This window comes from Takifugu flavidus, chromosome 12 (assembly GCF_003711565.1).
Source record: "Takifugu flavidus isolate HTHZ2018 chromosome 12, ASM371156v2, whole genome shotgun sequence".
Lineage (NCBI taxonomy): Eukaryota > Metazoa > Chordata > Actinopteri > Tetraodontiformes > Tetraodontidae > Takifugu > Takifugu flavidus.
In genome coordinates this window covers 7,467,225-7,485,081 of record NC_079531.1, presented here as the reverse complement: position 1 = coordinate 7,485,081, position 17,857 = coordinate 7,467,225, and the positions used below count along the sequence as shown (strand labels likewise).

Sequence of the window (17,857 nt, the reverse complement as noted above, 5' to 3'; positions counted from 1 at the left end):
CTACTAAAATTTACATTGATGCGCTCAACGAGGATCGTTATAATTAAAATTAGTACGTGCACGTCACAGTTTTGTTACCCCAAATACGATTTTTTTTCGTTTGCCTCTTATTCTTTACGCCAACGGAAGTGTAATCTTCTCTTGTGTTTGCCTTTAAAGTACAAACTGTGGGTGGCAAATAGAGCGTCGTGTTTTCTGTAATACATATTACCTGTGTCAATAAAAGACTTCATTTCCTGCCATATAATGAGCAAGACTCCTTGAATCCATCGAAGTTGCGATCTTTTTCAATATTTTGCTTCCGGTTTGACGGCTAATGTTTTTTAGGTAGTGTTTTGCGACGAACATCAATGGCGCTAAAATTTACGGAGGACCCTGAGCATATGTAAAAGTTACTACCACTGTAAATATGTAAGTCCTAACTACTATATTCAGGTATGAATTTAATCTCAACAAACCAGACGCTGGATCTTTTATTCTGAAGGACCCAAAGCCGGAAGCTATTTACAACAGAGTACAGTGTCAGCATGTTAGCCAAATGGTACATTTGTGTTGTTGGTTTTCGTGGTCAGTTGTGTTGCAAAGCATTATTGCGCGGGCTGGTATTTTTGAATTTAAATATGCGTAGATGAAGACTGAATATTAAGTCCTGCCTCAAAAAAAAGCGCGGCTCACAACGCAGATGGTTTGTTTTCGTGCGCTTGCTGCAGCGCTACAACAGCTGTCCCGAATGGGGCATGAAAGCAGTACAATGCATGCTTAATTATTTTTGTTAAAGATCCTTTTAACGCACAGTGTGTTGAAATGCACGCTACGATGTGATGGGCGACGATCAAAAGCTGACACATCCAAATGTCGGTGAGTTTGTGTGTTTGCATTGATTTATGTTGCAGCTAACTATTGTCTGTGCATGATAGGAAGCCTTTTTAAAGATAAGACTGCCTCTAGATTTGATGTTAGGTTTTCTGTATTGAAATCGCCTCTTAAAGACCTAATATGCACCCGTTATTTATGCAGCAAAAATCCTGTGATCTCTCTGTGCAGGTCCCTTATAGGTCCTGTTCCCCTGCAGCACCACCGATGGGAACATAAAACCCATCCCTTTTCAACGACAAAGTCTCCCAAGAGCCACAGGAAAGTACCATTTAGCTGCCATGCGGATCAGTCTCTGCCAGGGCCTGTTAACCGGTGCCATCGTCCTTAACCTTCTCATTCTCTACTACGTGTCCCGGGCCCAGCAGCAGATGATGGAGAAGAGGAAAGAACTAGGCAGGGGCACACGGAGGGCTGCACTTCCAGTTCCAGGTCTGGGAGTATTTATTGGAGCTGGAGGTGGTCCTGGAATGGCTGGAGTCGAGGGACATAATCGTGGGCCACGCGTAACTGTTGTCCTCCGGGAATTTGAAACCTTTGAGAATTACGTTAGGGACGTGGCGAATTCCTTCCTGCACCAAAGACCAGAGCTTCCCTTCCTTGCCGTGGCTGACACCACTCCGTATCCTCCACTGGTGCTGCCGGATGGTGCAAGGCTTCTTGTTCTCTCTCCTGCCCCGGACCAACCACCCCAAGCTCACAGGCCCGAGTTCCACATCCAGACAGAATTTGTGCTTTTGGTGCCTGACGGTGTGGAGCTGGAACAACCTCGTTCTATAGAGAGGCTGATTAAGGAATTAGAAGGTGAGGGTGGAGGGCCTGTGAGAGTAGTTGCAGCGCCCGTGTGGGCCCGATCTTCAGTGCAGTGTCTCCACCTACGGGTGAACCTAAAGGAGTGGACAGCCACTTATTCCCCAGCTGCATCTGGAAGTAGTGGAAGTGTGTGTACGGCCTTACAAGGGGACGCAGTTATCCTCATACGCACCGAAGACCTTTTTAATCTCTCAGTTCCTCTGGGACGGCCCCTGTTCTCCTCACTGTTTGTCCAGACATCTTTGAGAGGGTGGAAGGTCAAGCTCCTGGAGAGTCCTTGTTTCGCTGCAGTCCACCGGCCTCTTTTCAGCTCTGCTCATAACCAGTGGAAAGCTGACATGTGCCTAAAGGACACCACGGGGAAGCTCATGAAAAGCTTTGGTCTTAAGCGCCTCCTGCTACCTGATGGGAAGGAACAGTGGTACGGGTGCAGCAAAGAGACACCTCGCTGCTTTGGTACTGTGCAGGATGACACTCCTGATTACTTGTATCTTGACCGCTGGACACCTCCCTGCTGTTTGCGAGCTCTCAGAGAAACCACCAAGTATGTCATCAACATCCTAGAAACTTCAGGTGTGCGCTACTGGCTAGAAGGTGGGACTCTGTTGGGCGCCGTCCGCCATCAGGACATCATCCCATGGGATTACGATGTCGACCTAGGTATTTACTTGGAGGACATACCGAACTGTGATCACTTGAAGAACCTGGACTCAGGCTCCCTTGTGGATGCTAACGGCTATGTGTGGGAACGGGCAGTGGAAGGAGACTTCTACAGAGTCCAGTACAGCGAAGCCAACCACCTGCACGTGGACCTGTGGCCGTTCTATCCACGGAACGGGGTCATGACCAAAGACACATGGACGGAGCACAAACAAGACGTGGAATTCCCTGAGCACTTCCTACAGCCACTAGTGCCCCTGTCCTTTGCTGGCATGACAGCTTATGGACCCAACAACCCCAGAGCGTTCTTGGAGCTTAAGTTTGGAGAGGGCGTTGTTGAGAACCCCCAGTATCCCAACCCTGTAAAGAAGAGGCTGGATCGAAGCAAACTGTAGAAGAAATGTGCAAAATTAATTAGTGGCATGCTGTGTTTTAGAACAAATTGTGCCAGCTGTTAATTTTTTTAAGGAAATGTATAACTTCACATCAAGTGTATTCAACACAACTATTGAGCCAATGGTTGGTTTTCTGTTTATCAAAGCAGAATATTTTCATATAAGCTGCAGCGTTCGTGATGAGTGGTCACAATTATTTAAAAAAAAATGTGGAATGCACGTGTGGTGAATGAGAAATGCCAGTCATTTATCCTGTCTGTGGTGGAATGTACATTTCAAATGCGTATTAATGTGTTACTACTGAACAACAATCAGATTATTTCATATACAAGCAATGTTTTCTAAGAAGTTGCACATAGAATCCATTGCCCATGTGTGTATTGATGTGTTACTTGTGTGTAAATATTGCCTCTCATTTAACTTCATGAGAAGTTTGAATAAAGTTTTTGTCACGTTTTTTTGTTCTAGCAAAGTTCTATGTGGACACTAGGTGGCGCAGCAGTTCTTCATAAATAGGTTTTAAAGGGGAAGATGACGGACTTGTCAGCCTCTCGTCTGCATCACAGAAAGTTGAACACGGGGTCGGTTTAGTTTTTCAAAAAAAGCTTTATTTAAAAAAAAAAATACAGTAAATAACAAACTGCAGAATTTCCTTTGCAGCCTCGCTAACAAAAAAACACACTCATCAAGAAAACAAACAGAACTGGGAGTTTGGAACCTGAACCTGAGGCACTCCAGGCTATGAACAGTACGTAGTAGAGATTGATAAAGTATTGTTTATACATTTTGTATTTAACATGCACTGTTAAAATATTGCCACCATTTGGTAAAGCTTTAAGTAGTTATGACTTCACGCTTGTGTGTTGTTGATGAAAATACATCACTACAGACTTATCCATGGAATGTCTATTCATCAATTGTACACTGCAAAACTAAAAAACACCCATCTGACAACACTTCCTACATGTATGTGTAGATCCTCTCTCATAAAGTATTAAGAGTAATATGACACTAAAAAGAATTGACAACCATTTTTAAAAACCAGCAAGAACAGTCACTAAAATGATAAATAACAGTATTCTTTGTATTGTCTAGGAAAATATATGACATTTGTGTAATATGTGCTGCCACCGTCACATCGTCCAGTTTAGATTATTTAAATCAAACAACATAGATACAAGTAAAAAATAACAGTTACAGGGTCTTAGACGGATTAATGCTATGAACAGTAAGTGGAACAGCGTCACGTTTTCAAAAAGTGAGGTCATTTGGTGTAGTATAACCATCCCATAATGGAGAGAAAAGGTAACAGTCTTAAAGCCTTTGTAAAACCTGAGTTGATGTTCCACTTTCCCAGAATGAATAATTACTTTGAAGTATTTCTAAATTAGAAATGTGCTTTGTGCAACCTGGCAAAAGAAATAAAATTCTATACAACTAATGCTCCTTTCAAAGAGGAAAGCAATCTGTGCTTATCATAGATCTGTAGTTTCCTCATTGTTTTGCATCAGCCCAGAAGACGACTGAGATCTTGGTCTTGAATTGTTTTTGCATTCTATTAACGGATAAATATTTTTTTCTATGTTCCTGTCTTCATGCCAGGGGCAGAAAAGTGGGGCTCAAATGTCAGCTGTCAGTTGTCATGAGAGTCACGTCTGCATAGAAGATCTTTGACAGCAGCAGCTCTATCACATGGCCGACTCGGACAGGTCCACCTTTGCATCATCCGCACCGCTCCGGTCTCTCAAACCCCGTTTTTCTATGAGCGGCGAGCATTCAGGGACGGGTAAGGAATGGTCCGATTTGACGTCTCTCAGCTCGGATGCTTGCTCTTTTTCAGCCGTGCGGTCCACAAAGAACTGCAGGAGGCCGGCCCCAAAGGCGTCTCCCTCTACATTCAGCACCGTGCAGGTGCGGTCACTGAAGAGAGGATGATTTTTACATTAAAAACTGAGCACATTCTGAAATCCTTCAGACAGATTTTCTTTACTTACACAAGCCAGTCAACAGCCAGGACGAGAGAAATGTCGTTGGTGGGCAGGCCCACCGCCTCCAGGATGATGGCGAGAGTCAGAATCCCACCAGCTGGTATCCCCGCTGCTCCAACGCTGGACGCTGTGGCCGTCACACTGACAGAGAAGAATCAAAGTTAGTAAAACTCTTACAACTTTTTACAACAAATGTTGCATCTTTTATCAAAGCGGGCACTGTCCTGCACGGTCCATTAACGTGCTGTCCAGACAGCCTACAGGCCCTCACTCTCTCAATAAGAAAAAAGAAATTTGTTTTCACACTCAAGAGGACAACTTGTTAATTGATATACATATACGAGAGAACAGTAAACAATTTGTTGTTATTGCTCCTGTTGTTGTGACAGAAGGTTTATTTTTATTTTTTGCTAAACTTACTGCTACCTTAGCATGAGATGTTTAGCAACTGTTACTGTTCAGACATAAATGTGAACAGTCTAATGTATAATGTCACTGGACTGTTGCCAGGCAGGTAAATGGGAGGGGACTCACAGGATAGTGATGATCTGGATGAAGTTGAGAGGAAAGTCGTTGAGCTGAGCGATAAAAACTGTGGCCACACACTGGAAAAGAGCCGCGCCGTCCATGTTGACCGTCGCCCCAATGGGCAGGATGAAGCGGCTGATTTGCTTGGAGACGCCGTTCTTTTCCTCCACGCACTTCATCATCAAGGGGAGCGTGGCAGAGCTGAGAAATAATGAGCAGGGCGTGAGTCAGGGTATCCATCACAGCCGAGAACAAACAAGCGTTGGGTTACCTGGAGCTTGTTCCAAACGCGGTTGCGAGAGCCGTGAATATTCCCCAGAGGAAGGTGTACGGGTTCTTCCTCGTAATAACGAAATAAATGGCAGGCAGCACCAGTAAACCATGGATGGCATGACCAATGATGCAGCAGGCTATGTATTTTCCCAGACTGGCGAAGAGCGCACCCACATTTTCCATCTCCACGATCTTGCCAGCAACTAGGAACATGATACCGAGAGGTGCGTACCTGCAAACAAACAGAAGGGATGCGGGTTTATTAAGGCTCTGAATGAAAGGACGTGGTGCCGTGTTTCTAACTGACCCACAGATATGGAGGCCGCTCTTACCACATGATCCAGGACACCAGCACCATGGTGGCTTCATTGAAGCTGTTGAAGAACTTGATGAGTATTTCACCATCCTCCCCCAGCTTCCGTAAAGCTATACCAAACACGATGGCAAACACAACCAGGCCCAGAATGTTCATGCCGTCTTGGTCTGTTCCGACCGGGACCTTCCAGATTTGTCCGTCAGTAACCACAAATATACACTCCTTTATGTTCTGGATGCTTTTGAATGCTCACCTTCTCCTGTGTGATGTTGAAGCTCCCATCAGTGGCATTCCTGAGAATCGTCTTGTAGCTAGTTGCATACTGGACGGAGAAATGGACGCAAACATTTAGCAAAACTACTAAAAATATTAAAATAATACCCTTTTAACTGAAATGAGACACAATACTCACTGACTGAAAGGCAGCAGACACCAGGTTTGATGGGAAAACGTTTCTGTAGGCCAGCGAAGGAAAAGAAGGAAAAGAATTACCATACATCCACTTCCAGGAACAATCAATAACATGTGGAGGGTTGTTATCAATTTATCTCTTGTAAAACCAATCTAAGCTATGTGGAAGAGCACAACTAATTGGCTTAAAACACCACACATAAAATGGGCTAAAGGGAGCACATGGTTGATGTCACATGGTTGATCACATGAGATTAGTTGAGAGAGTTCAACTAATAATCTTCCCTCATTCCATCGACAAACACGCATATAGAATAACTCCAGTTATCTGCACCAATGTGCCGTTTTGTTCAAAATCAGAATATGAACTGTCCACACTACCCCGACCTACTGAGCCCTTCCATTAGACACGGCGTGAATCTAGTTTCATGTGATGCCCCGGCGGCGCTGCGGGCCGCATTCATCCAGATCCGGTGCCTGCGGTCCAAAATAATACTCGTCTTTGGTTTGTTATTTGGCTTAGTTTGATATTTGGTTATCCTGACAGAGTCGGCCAAGCTCAACAAAACTCGTGCACGTGTGCAACGTCAGAGTGACAGTGATGTTCTGGGCGTGGAGATAATAGACTGGAAAAAGAATAGATGCAACGCGTCCAGATATTTACAACCCTGAATCATCAATGAAATGCAAGCAAACCCAGAGCGTACGTAATCCAGCACCGGTCCGGCTTGCTTTCACGGGTGATGTGGCAAAAAATAAACAGAAGATAGAACTATGACAAAGCTCAACAAGGATTTACTGAACCGCCTCCTGTCCGAGTAAGATTCCTATCATTTTTTCTTCAAATAGCGCGTCATCGCTGAACAATGAAAGGGCCACTTTCACACCCTAATGAGCCGCCCTTCAGTGGAATAAAAACATCACGCTGACTTTGTTGTCAAAACTAACTGGGACACCAGCCGAGAGGCCTCGGTCTAATAATGGACTCATGGCCACAACGTGTGTGAGCGCGGCACTGGCTCCAGTCCTGCACGAATTAATCCCCCCCTCTCATATTTTGTTTGCTCATCAAGCCTTTGTGTTTGTAGCTTTTAGAAACTGTTATGTAACATATCAGAGAGAAGCCCCAGAAAATTCCATCTATGGAGTAGGTTGATATACATGTGTCTGTGTGTGTCTGTGTTTGATTCCAGTTTCCAAGCAATGTTAACAGGGCTGGATCCAACTGCTGCTGGCAGAGGAACAAAGTGGGCTGAGGTTTAACCCCCACGTATTAATAATGCACAATTACGCAATTATTCAGAGTTGAACCAATGAATCCCAAACTTTGGGAGCACTGCTCTGCACATACCTGCAGATCACACAAATGCTAACGGTGTAATAACAGCATAGTTAGCAGTGTAGCGGCTGGCAAAAATCAGCGACAACAGAACGAGCTGCCACATGTGCGCAAAGTGCTCAAAGCAGAGCGGGAAACCGGGAAACCAGGAAATGCGTGCGACCAAAACTCGGTAGGCTGCGTCTCGGAAACCAAAACTCGTCTCGGAAGGATGTCATGCCTCCCAACCAAAACTCCCTTCCCACAACTTCTCAAAATACACGAAACTTCCACCTCTATATACTTCCTCAGGGGACCACATTTGGCTTCCCTGGTGCGCTGTTGCACGGCGGAAGTACTGCGCACAAGCTTCCTTTGTACCATAAGCACGTTGGAAGGGTCCATGCGCCCCCCTAAATTACTCTCTCTCCCCAAGCTGCCCACAACGGGGCAGTTGTTACGCAATACGTGTCTTCGCACGGGAACCCGAGGCGCGCCGAATTCGCAAACATTTCAACATTAGTGAGCAGCGGAAGTGGAGTCAAACGCAATATATATACACTGAAGTCTATGCTCTCGGGCGATCCTTGACGGTGGTGCTCGGAAGTGGCGCCAGGCTGAGCTGATGCAACCGGTCCTGCTGGTTACAGCACGCGTAAACGTATAGGACATAATCGGCCTTAGTTTCCGTGAGGGGCTGGCGGGGCTGGATGGAAAATCTTGTGTCAACTGATTTGTGTAAAGAATAAAACTGCCGGTATGTGTACGTTTCAAGCAGCTCGTCAGAGCTGCGACTCACCTGATCAGATCTAAAAACGAGTCGATCACTTCTTTGGGAGCAGGGACGTCGTCATCCAGGCCTTCCACCTTGGGGGTGCTCAGTGACCCCGACCCCGGGGTTAATATGTAGGCCATCACAACTCCGATGGAGGACGCGATTAAGGTGGTCACCAGAAAGAAGAGCATGGCCCAGCCACCAAGTTTGCCCAGGGCTTTAGGGTCGAGGCTGGCGGCGCCGGAGACGAGGCTGCACACCACCAGAGGAATGATGATCATCTTCAGCAGGCGGATCAGCAGCTCACCCGGGAAGGCGATGTAGATGACCTGGGTTCTGGTGAGCGACACGTTGCGGACGCCGAGTCCGATGAAGACCCCGACGATGACTCCGGCCACAGTCAGAATCACCAGCAGGTTGGACATCACGACCCTCTTGACCCGGCGAGACAGCGGCTCCGGTGCGCTCTTTGGGCTGCTCAGTCCATTAGGAAGAGGGTCTCCGTTGGATCCCGTCACTGCCTCCATGTCGATCTTCTCGGCCATTGTGCAGCTTTAAAAGTTACTAAAGATCTACCCTGAAAAAGTATTTAAAAAGCAAAACGACAGTGAAAACGGATGTTACCTATCAGCAGCTACCATGACGCGCCGGCTCTCCTCTGCTACTGCTGCATAATCCTGTTTATCTAGCTCCCACGGCGGTGACGTAGGCAAATTGGGCGTGGTCAGGGCTGTACGTGTATTTTGAACTTTACGTTGCCGCATCGGTTTATATGCGTAAAGCATTGATTAGGATTAGGATTGAAGGTCCTGTTCATAAAGAAAATCTAAAAAATCTGTTTAAATACAGCATTCCTATTCTAACTCTTTTGCTTATACAGAAATAAACGAGCCGGACGCTTTAGTTCCTTGATGTTTTCTTTTTAAGATCAAGATTAAGATGTACTTTATTCATCCCCGTAGGGAAATTCAATTGGAGTAGCAACCTATACAAAGTATAGAAACAGAATAGATAAATACAAATAAGATTTTATATATATATACCGGTATATATTATAAGCATTATAAGCATACATACATAAATATAGAATAAAATAGAAATAGAATTACAGCATGACCTGTCAGGTCGACCACAGGTCAGGTTTTCAAGGTTATACAGGGTATGTTAGTAAAAAACATGGTATGTCTGTAATTGTAATTTTTTTTTTTAATTCTATTTTATCTTATACCGCCTAAAATGTGTCTGCAGGAAGTGGGTAAAAACACCGTGGTTTGCAAAACGAGGATTCAATATGCTGTGTCAGAATTACGCAGGAGCCTGAGCTGCCTAAAGTCCCATAAAGAGAGATACTGTATGAGCTCCCAAAGGCAGTAAAATCATACATCTGTGGAGGTATTTTTACATTTTTCAATGTAATGAGTATTATTTATCTTAATGTGAGCAACAGAAAATAAAGATGTTTGCACCCACTCTGTCACGCGTTCGCGACACTTTAGGCTGCACTTCAGCAGCAAACCATCACGGGGTGCAGTAGAAAATTGCACGTAAACTATGACCACTGGGAGGACGTCCTGGACCTCTCTGTTGCTAAATCACAAAACACCAAGACTAAAAGAAAAAATGAAGTCCAATATTTAAAAACAGAAACATAAAAGAAATGTGCAAAATCTAAAAAATGCAAACACGTTTTAAAGGTTTATGGTCATTGGTCGCCCCCCACATCCCACTGCAACTTGTTTTTAAAAACCTATGTTTGTGGGTCTTTTCTGGGCTGAATTAGGTTCCAGAAGAAACTAAAGGACTCCTATTTGAGTCATCAGTCCAGAGCAACTGCTGCCATTTTTCTGCACCCCAGTTTGGACGTTTTCATGCATATTTTATTAGCAACTCTTCGCTGATGACCACTTCTGACCAGACTTCCCAGGACAGTTGATGGGTCTACCTGGGTCCCACTGGTTTCTACAAGTTCTGAAATGATGGCCTAGCTGGACAACTTCCAATTTTCAAAGGGAAACAAGCTTGATGCATTCTTCTTGGCTGACCACGGCATCTCAACGGTGCCCCTTTTTCAAAAGAGCTTAAACAGCACATTGTAAAACGCCAGCTGGCTTTGAAATGTTTGTCCAATGTTACCTTGTGTCTTGGTGCCATGCTCGTTTCTTTCTTTCCTTTTTCATCCCTGCTTTATTCTATTCGGGGGAGTCATCGGGAGGATACTGGAGACTATCCAGCTGCATATGGGTACATCCCTGAATGAGTCGCCAGCTCACTACACTGCCCCATGTGAGCATTAAGGGTTTGGCCACCTTGCTTAAGGGTACCTCAGCAGCTTTCTGACGGTGTCCTGGCACCGCCCCCCTTCAACAAGAATGCCTCCCAAGTTTTGTTCACTTTTCAGCCCAGTTCTGGGACATGACACTGTTCCACAGCATTAACACACCTGCCTACAACGTTTGTACGGTACTGATACATTGACCGACTGTCGGGCCCCTCTGGGCTCAGGGCCCTAGGCAATTGGGTCGCCTGCTTCATTGCAGCAGCTCTGGACAGCAGAGATCAGAACCATGGACAGCGCAGTTTGGGCGTTGGGATGATGTGTGTCTGTCCTCATACACCAAAACCCTTCAAACCATTTTCACATGATTAGCATTACAAATAGATGCCAGTATTGTTTTACCTCTGTGTTGATATTAACCTTTGACTTGTGTCTGTTACACACTCGTGCACACAGTTGGGATGGACTGCTACCCTGATCTTGAACTTTGACCCTTTTGACCTATTTCTACCTGAGCAGAGGATTATGGGTAAGAACAATAGCCTGCCAGGTTCGTACACTAGAAATACATTTTTTTCACCCATCTGCTTTATGAAAATTACCAATCTGTCTGACACAAATTTTAGAAAGTAAATCTATTGAAAAACAGACATAGTTGGAATAAGATGTATATCAATATAGGGATTCAATCTATGGAATATTTTACAAATGGAAATGAAAATATGTAGCACACAATAAATGTCAAAACTTTAAAAAAAAACAAGTACTGGATTATGAACAACCTGGTGTATATTATTATACACCAGGATTTACAGTATATTATAATGTTTTTCATTAGTTGGTTTTATTGGTGTGTAACCTTGACCTAAATCAACCCACTGAATTAAAAAAACTACAAACAATTTAGGGCAGAAAGGTTAGGAAGAGCTTAAAAAGAAGAGCTTGAATGTCAGATATCAGTTGCCAGGAGGGTTACGCCTGCAGAGGGCATCTTGAACGTCAACGCCTCGATCACGTGACCTACTCAGACAGGTCCACGTTTGAGTCATCCGCAGCGCTCTGGTCAGTCAAACCTTGTTTTTCTCCAAGCGACGAACACTCGGGGGCAGGGATTAAACCGTCCGTTTTGACGTCTCTCAGCTCGGATGCTCGCTCTTTTTCAGCCGTGCGGTCCACAAAGAACTGCAGGAGGCCGGCCCCAAAGGCGTCTCCCTCTACATTCAGCACCGTGTTGATGCGGTCACTGAAGAGAGAGTGAATACAGTATATATTCAAATGTGAGCAATTACGTCATTAATTTTCAGATTTGTCTTACTTACATAAGCCAGTCAACAGCCAGGATAAGAGAAATGTCGTTGGTGGGCAGGCCCACCGCCTCCAGGACGATGGCCAGAGTCAAAATCCCACCAGCTGGTATCCCCGCTGCTCCAACGCTGGATGCTGTTGCCGCCACACTAACAAACAAAAAGGAAAAAGATTATTAATAACCACTGAGTCACTCAGCTAAAGTTTATACTATAGATTAATTCACAGAGACCGATATATTTGAGGCGTTAGTTTGATTGAATTTTGATGATTTAGGCTTACCCCAAATTCATTGTCTCTGAAAATCAGAATTTTCCTCGGCTAAGTAAAGAATTTTATTGAAGAAATGTATAAGTTTGTACATGTTTCATTCATTCTTGGCACTGCTGACGCATTAGCTCATGTTACTATTATGGGGGCCCTCAGCTCTTGTGCATTGTTGGGTTTGATGTCGTCCTCTACAAAACACTCCGTAGAAGCTCTTTCATGTTTAGGTCAGGTGAGTTTGCTGGCCAAGGGTCCCTAAATCAGGTATAGTTTAGGCAGGGTGGTCCTGTCTCTGGTGCTTTTGTAAGTTTTTTATCACGCATTTACTTCTTTTCAACTTCCCACGATGGTGCTGGGAGCCCTCGGAGAACAGCCAGCTTCTTTAACACTGACCTCATGTTGCTCTCCTTATGCAGTGTCAAAACTCCCAGGTCAGGATTCTTCCCCATGATTGTGGAGCCAACTGAAACAGCCTGAGCCTGAATTTCTGTATTTAATTAGCTCTGAGCCATAACCATCAAAATTCAAACAAGCACTTGAAAATTGTCAGTCTGTGTATGTAGTGATTCTACATAATATACAGCTTTTTTAACTTAACTACTAAATTAAATCAGCTTTTTCTTATGGTCGCAAGAAATAACTGCCCTTTAGCAGGAGGAAACCTTGTGCAGGACCATGGTCATGTGGCAACACCCTCCTGGTATACTGTCGAGACTGCAAGTAAATGGGTGGGGACTCACAGGATAGTGATGATCTGGATGAAGTTGAGAGGAAAGTCGTTGAGCTGAGCGATAAAAACTGTAGCCACACACTGGAAAAGAGCCGCGCCGTCCATGTTGACCGTCGCCCCGATGGGCAGGATGAAGCGGCTGATTTGCTTGGAGACGCCGTTCTTTTCCTCCACACATTTCATCATCAAGGGGAGCGTGGCAGAGCTGAGAATTGCAGAAGGCAGAGTTGAGTATGTGTATAATTGATGCGATTCTTTTTGCCTGTTCATATATTTTATCACTGGAGAGAACAAACAAGTGTGTGTAACCTGGAGCCTGTTCCAAATGCAGTTGCAAGAGCCGTGAATATCCCCCAGAGGAAGGGATAAGGGTTCTTCCTTGTAAAAATGAAGTAAATGCCAGGCAGCACCAGTAAACCATGGATGGCATGACCAATGATGCAGCAGGCTATGTATTTTCCCAGACTGGCGAAGAGCGCACCCACATTTTTCATCTCAATGATCTTTCCGGCGACTAGGAACATGATACCGAGAGGTGCATACCTGCAAACAAACAGAAGGGATGCGGGTTTATTAAGGCTCTGAATGAAAGGACGTGGTGCCGTGTTTCTAACTGACCCACAGATATGGAGGCCGCTCTTACCACATGATCCAGGACACCAGCACCATGGTGGCTTCATTGAAGCTGTTGAAGAACTTGATGAGTATTTCACCATCCTCCCCCAGCTTCCGTAAAGCTATACCAAACACGATGGCAAACACGACCAGGCCCAGAATGTTCATGCCTTCTTGGTCTGTTCCGATCGGGACCTTACAGATTTGTCCGTAAGTAACCAAAAGTATACACTCCTTTATGTTCTGGATGCTTTTGAATGCTCACCTTCTCCTGTGTGATGTTGAAGCTCTCATCATTGGCATTCCTGAGAATCGTCTTGTAGCTAGTTGCATACTGGACGGAGAAATGGACGCAAACATTTAGCAAAGCTCATCAAAATATTGACAAATAGGTTTTTAATAGGACTGAGACGCAATACTCACTGACTGAAAGGCAGCAGACACCAAGTTTGATGGAAAAATGTTTCTGTAGGCCAGAGAGAAAGAAAATGAACCAACAGATGACTCTTTGCATATCTAGATTTAAATGTATGTAAAATGACGTTGGCTGCTCTACTTTGGAGTTGTTTCTTTTTTCACTTTTCTGCTGTTATAAAAAAGCGCCTTAAAAAAAAAACTAGCTATAAAAATGTTCCAAAGAAGTTTGTTGTGGTGTGGTTACATTTACACTTCTAAGGGATACAATTAAAAAATTTTAGGTTAGAGGAGTCCTATGTATGAAATGTCTTTTTAGTAATCATTAGATGGCCGGTATGTCAGCAGACATTAAGGAATAACGTTCATTTCAAATACTCATATCACTGACAACAGTAGTCCAGCCAGAAGAGTCTAGTGGCAGCCAAGTAAAAATTGATGTCATTTCATTTTTTGTGTTTCCTGCATGTTGCGCCACCCTCCAGGTTGCCAGTCACCACTGCGCTTCTGCTACAACCCTTTTAAGTCACAAATATCAGGCGTTACTAAACCTAAAAGGCCTCGCTCTGAGTCTTTACACAGCAAATTTCCCCCAGGGCAGATAAGCTTTAGCTAAGTTGAGCTAATTTCATTGTACTTAATGTTGGCAAATTTTAAATTTTCTAGAGACGAATAACATCATGCTCGTTCATTCATAGTACCCTAGCACAATGCTAGTGGGTCAGCGACGTTCTTGATGGATCCTGCAAAGTGACTGGTAATGTTTTCTCTGGGGGATGGGGAGGGATACACTGCAGTACCAGTTTGGTCACATACTTACGTACAACCCCATTAAAAAACTCTCAGTGATATAAGACTCAAAGCTAAAGAGCCAGGAGTGACTCTATGTTGACTGTTGCCATTATGTCCAAAAGCTAAAAAATCTAAGAATTTTGGATGATAATTGGAATTTTATGGTTGTGTAGCATCAGCTTATGATGTCTGGGTACAGAGTGAAAAAAAAACTTGACGTGATCTGGCTCCAAGCCTGTGCAGAGAGGGAAACATCGGAGCTGCGACTCACCTGATAAGATCTAAAAACGAGTCGATCACTTCTTTGGGAGCAGGGACGTCGTCATCCAGGCCTTCCACCTTGGGGGTGCTCAGTGACCCCGACCCCGGGTTTATTATGTAGGCCATCACAACCCCGATGGAAGACGCGATCAAGGTGGTCACCAGAAAGAAGAGCATGGCCCAGCCACCAAGTTTGCCCAGGGCTTTAGGGTCGAGGCTGGCGGCGCCGGAGACGAGGCTGCACACCACCAGAGGAATGATGATCATCTTCAGCAGGCGGATCAGCAGCTCACCCGGGAAGCCGATGTAGATGACCTGGGTCGCCGTGAGAGGCACATTGCGGATACCGAGTCCGATGAAGACCCCGACGATGACTCCGGCCACAGTCAGAATCACCAAGGGTTCGCCATCAATACCTTCTTGACTTTGCCAGACAGCGACTCTGCAGTGCTATCTCGGCTTCTCGATCCATTAGGAAGAGGGTCGCCATTGGCTCCCATCGCTGATTTCATCTCGATCTTCTCGACCATTGTGTGCTTTTAAAGTTTCTGCAGTTATACCCTGGAAACAAGTATTTTAGAGAATCCGTTATCAGCAGCTATCATAATGGGTTGTCGCTCCTCTGCCACTGCTGTCTCTGACACATCCTACTTATCCATCCCCATGGCTCTGTTGCAATCGACTGGGTGTCATTTTGAGTTAGGAATTACTGCATAAGCACATTACAGGCTGAAGTTTTTGTACTGTCTGCTCATGTCAATTATGTTCAAATACATTTTTCTTTGTGTCTCTTCATTTTTTTGACTACTGAGTAAAAGTAAATACTAAAATCTTTGCAAAAATTTACTGATATATTTCGCTCATTTGAAGGAAAAATCTCAAGGGCCAAAATTCAACAGGGTTTTCTGATATACCAGCGAGACAAATCTCACCTGGGTTTCCACAGCCCAGGGGTTTAATTACCGAGGTGTCTTCTTCTTAAAGGAAAATGGAGGGAAACAAACAGGAAAATTACATTTGGGCTGTAAATACTTGAGTTTGTGAGATCAATATTGCCTCAAACAGCAAATTCCATCTCTACCTCTACTGTATAGAGAAGGTTTCACCATGGATTAATTTAATAGAAATGAACCTGATGGTGCCCGATGGTGTTTCTGTCCCGTTTCGTTTACCTGAACCCTCGTGTTGTGCAAAGTTCTTACCACCATGTGATGGAAATGTTTTAAAATCATCTAGAGTTGAACTGCAATGAAATGGCTGATCATCCTAGCAAGTTTAACAAGACACAACTGCAAGTGAATTAATTTGACCCTAAATTTGCAAACAAGAATTATTTTAAAAAATGCAGATACAAGAAAAATAACTGGGGGGACATTGGATGTGACCTCCTTTCTGTCATTCTGGTGAGGATAAAATAACAGGAAAAGAAAAATATACCCTGTTGTTCTTTCATTAAATTACAAAATCGGTTGAGCAAAAAAAAAAAATGAGCAATAAAGAAACTGCGATTCTAATTTTACAAAAACCATTTTTAAGTTCCTTTTTCTATAGGATGTTCACTTGAATCAGGAAGGAGGTCGTGTTGGTTTGTGTTTCCAAGCACTGTCTTTGTTCCCCCCACTGGGTCAATGATTTCAGGGCTTGCAGTTATTCCACGAAACACTGCCTCCCCCTGTGAGAGAGGGCAAGATCAATGGGTGAACCTACGAGTGCAGAAAGTCTGGAGTTTATCTAGAGAAGCCCCACCTATGAAAACACAGACACATGTGCGCCACAGATGCCCCGAAACTAGTCCCAGTGGTTTACTGAACGGCAGTGGGTTTTCAGCTTAATTAGTTCCTCCTTAAATTGTTAAACTAATGTCTTGTCTGTTCTTCAGTCCAGTTAATTTATTGTTATACAGGTTTTGTCCGGCAGACCCTAACTATTATATCTATATACGTCAAATTAGGGCCTATATAAGGATTTTGAACTGGTCTTCAAACTAAAGAAGTTTTTTAAAAACAGGAAGAAAATGTGGACTGGCTGATGAGGTGTTGGGTGGTGGATAACATAACATGAATAATGTTAAGCTGTTTGTTGGATATACTCGCACGGCTGACTTTTCATAGCCATGACAAGGTGGAGGAGGAAGCTGGGTGGAACATGGGAGTCTAGCATAGTAGCCACAACACATTCCGTGCGAAGCAACAACGCAAAGAGAGAGTGAATAGTGCTCAGACTGTAGATCTAACAAAATCTGATTGGACGGTTGTATGAGGTCGTCTCAGGTGTCGTGAGAACAACCAGATGAGAGAAGCCTCGACAAAGAAAGTTGGACAGAGAGAGGAAAGATAATACAGCGCTGCTGTGTGCCAGGGCCTCTACAATCATTACAGTTGTGCTGCTAATTCACAAGATTATAAAGGTGGAAAAAACAGCTTGTCTGATGACTGCATAACAGCCCTGCACACACACACACACACACACACACACACACACACACACACACACACAGACTGCATTTCAGTCTTATGTATTAAAACTTTTTTTTGAAAAAAGCTCTGCTAATATGTCACTACATGTGGTGTGAAACCACCGTGGGTCTACTAAAATGATTGACAGCATAACAGTAAAGCTCACAATCTGTCCCCACCACCATCCATTACTGGTTCAATCCAGCATTTCTTGTACAGAGTTCACCGATCAGTGATTGGGGTGAAATCTAATCACCAACATTGCTTTTATTGTGCAACCTTTAATATTGCATGGTTCAGAACGTGCTGTTCACCAGGAGGAGCTTCCATTACCCTCGCCTCTCCTCTAAGATGCGTTATTACGACACTTGCATGCTGATGACTTCCCTCTT

At 44.2% G+C, this 17,857-nt stretch overlaps 3 protein-coding genes across 4 annotated transcripts; 1 reads left to right on the top strand and 2 right to left on the bottom strand.

The window, feature by feature from the left end:
• The first annotated feature begins 89 nt into the window (after positions 1-89).
• On the top strand, positions 90-3,195 carry fkrp (fukutin related protein). 2 transcript variants are annotated; one of them, XM_057050566.1, is made up of 2 exons: positions 90-854; positions 1,045-3,195. In XM_057050566.1, exon 2 carries the CDS (start codon positions 1,155-1,157, stop codon positions 2,739-2,741), a length of 1,587 nt encoding a protein of 528 aa, XP_056906546.1. In that variant the 5' UTR covers positions 90-854; positions 1,045-1,154; the 3' UTR covers positions 2,742-3,195. The 2 variants fall into 2 exon arrangements, with proteins under 2 accessions (XP_056906546.1, XP_056906545.1); XM_057050565.1 differs by having other exon boundaries at positions 90-858.
• Positions 3,196-4,256: 1,061 nt separating this feature from the next.
• On the bottom strand, positions 4,257-9,027 carry LOC130535501 (neutral amino acid transporter B(0)-like). Its single transcript, XM_057050563.1, has 8 exons — positions 8,375-9,027; positions 6,259-6,301; positions 6,100-6,168; positions 5,863-6,029; positions 5,529-5,762; positions 5,264-5,458; positions 4,736-4,870; positions 4,257-4,661 (listed from the first exon to the last, which is right to left on the bottom strand). Exons 1-8 carry the CDS (start codon positions 8,893-8,895, stop codon positions 4,430-4,432), a joined length of 1,596 nt encoding a protein of 531 aa, XP_056906543.1. The 5' UTR covers positions 8,896-9,027; the 3' UTR covers positions 4,257-4,429.
• Positions 9,028-11,217: 2,190 nt separating this feature from the next.
• LOC130535502 (neutral amino acid transporter B(0)-like) lies at positions 11,218-15,655 on the bottom strand. The gene is given in 9 exon segments (XM_057050564.1): positions 11,218-11,868; positions 11,945-12,079; positions 12,938-13,132; positions 13,237-13,470; positions 13,571-13,737; positions 13,808-13,876; positions 13,966-14,008; positions 15,020-15,410; positions 15,413-15,655. Coding segments are annotated over 9 exon segments (1,584 nt in total). The 5' UTR covers positions 15,540-15,655; the 3' UTR covers positions 11,218-11,645.
• Positions 15,656-17,857: the final 2,202 nt, after the last annotated feature.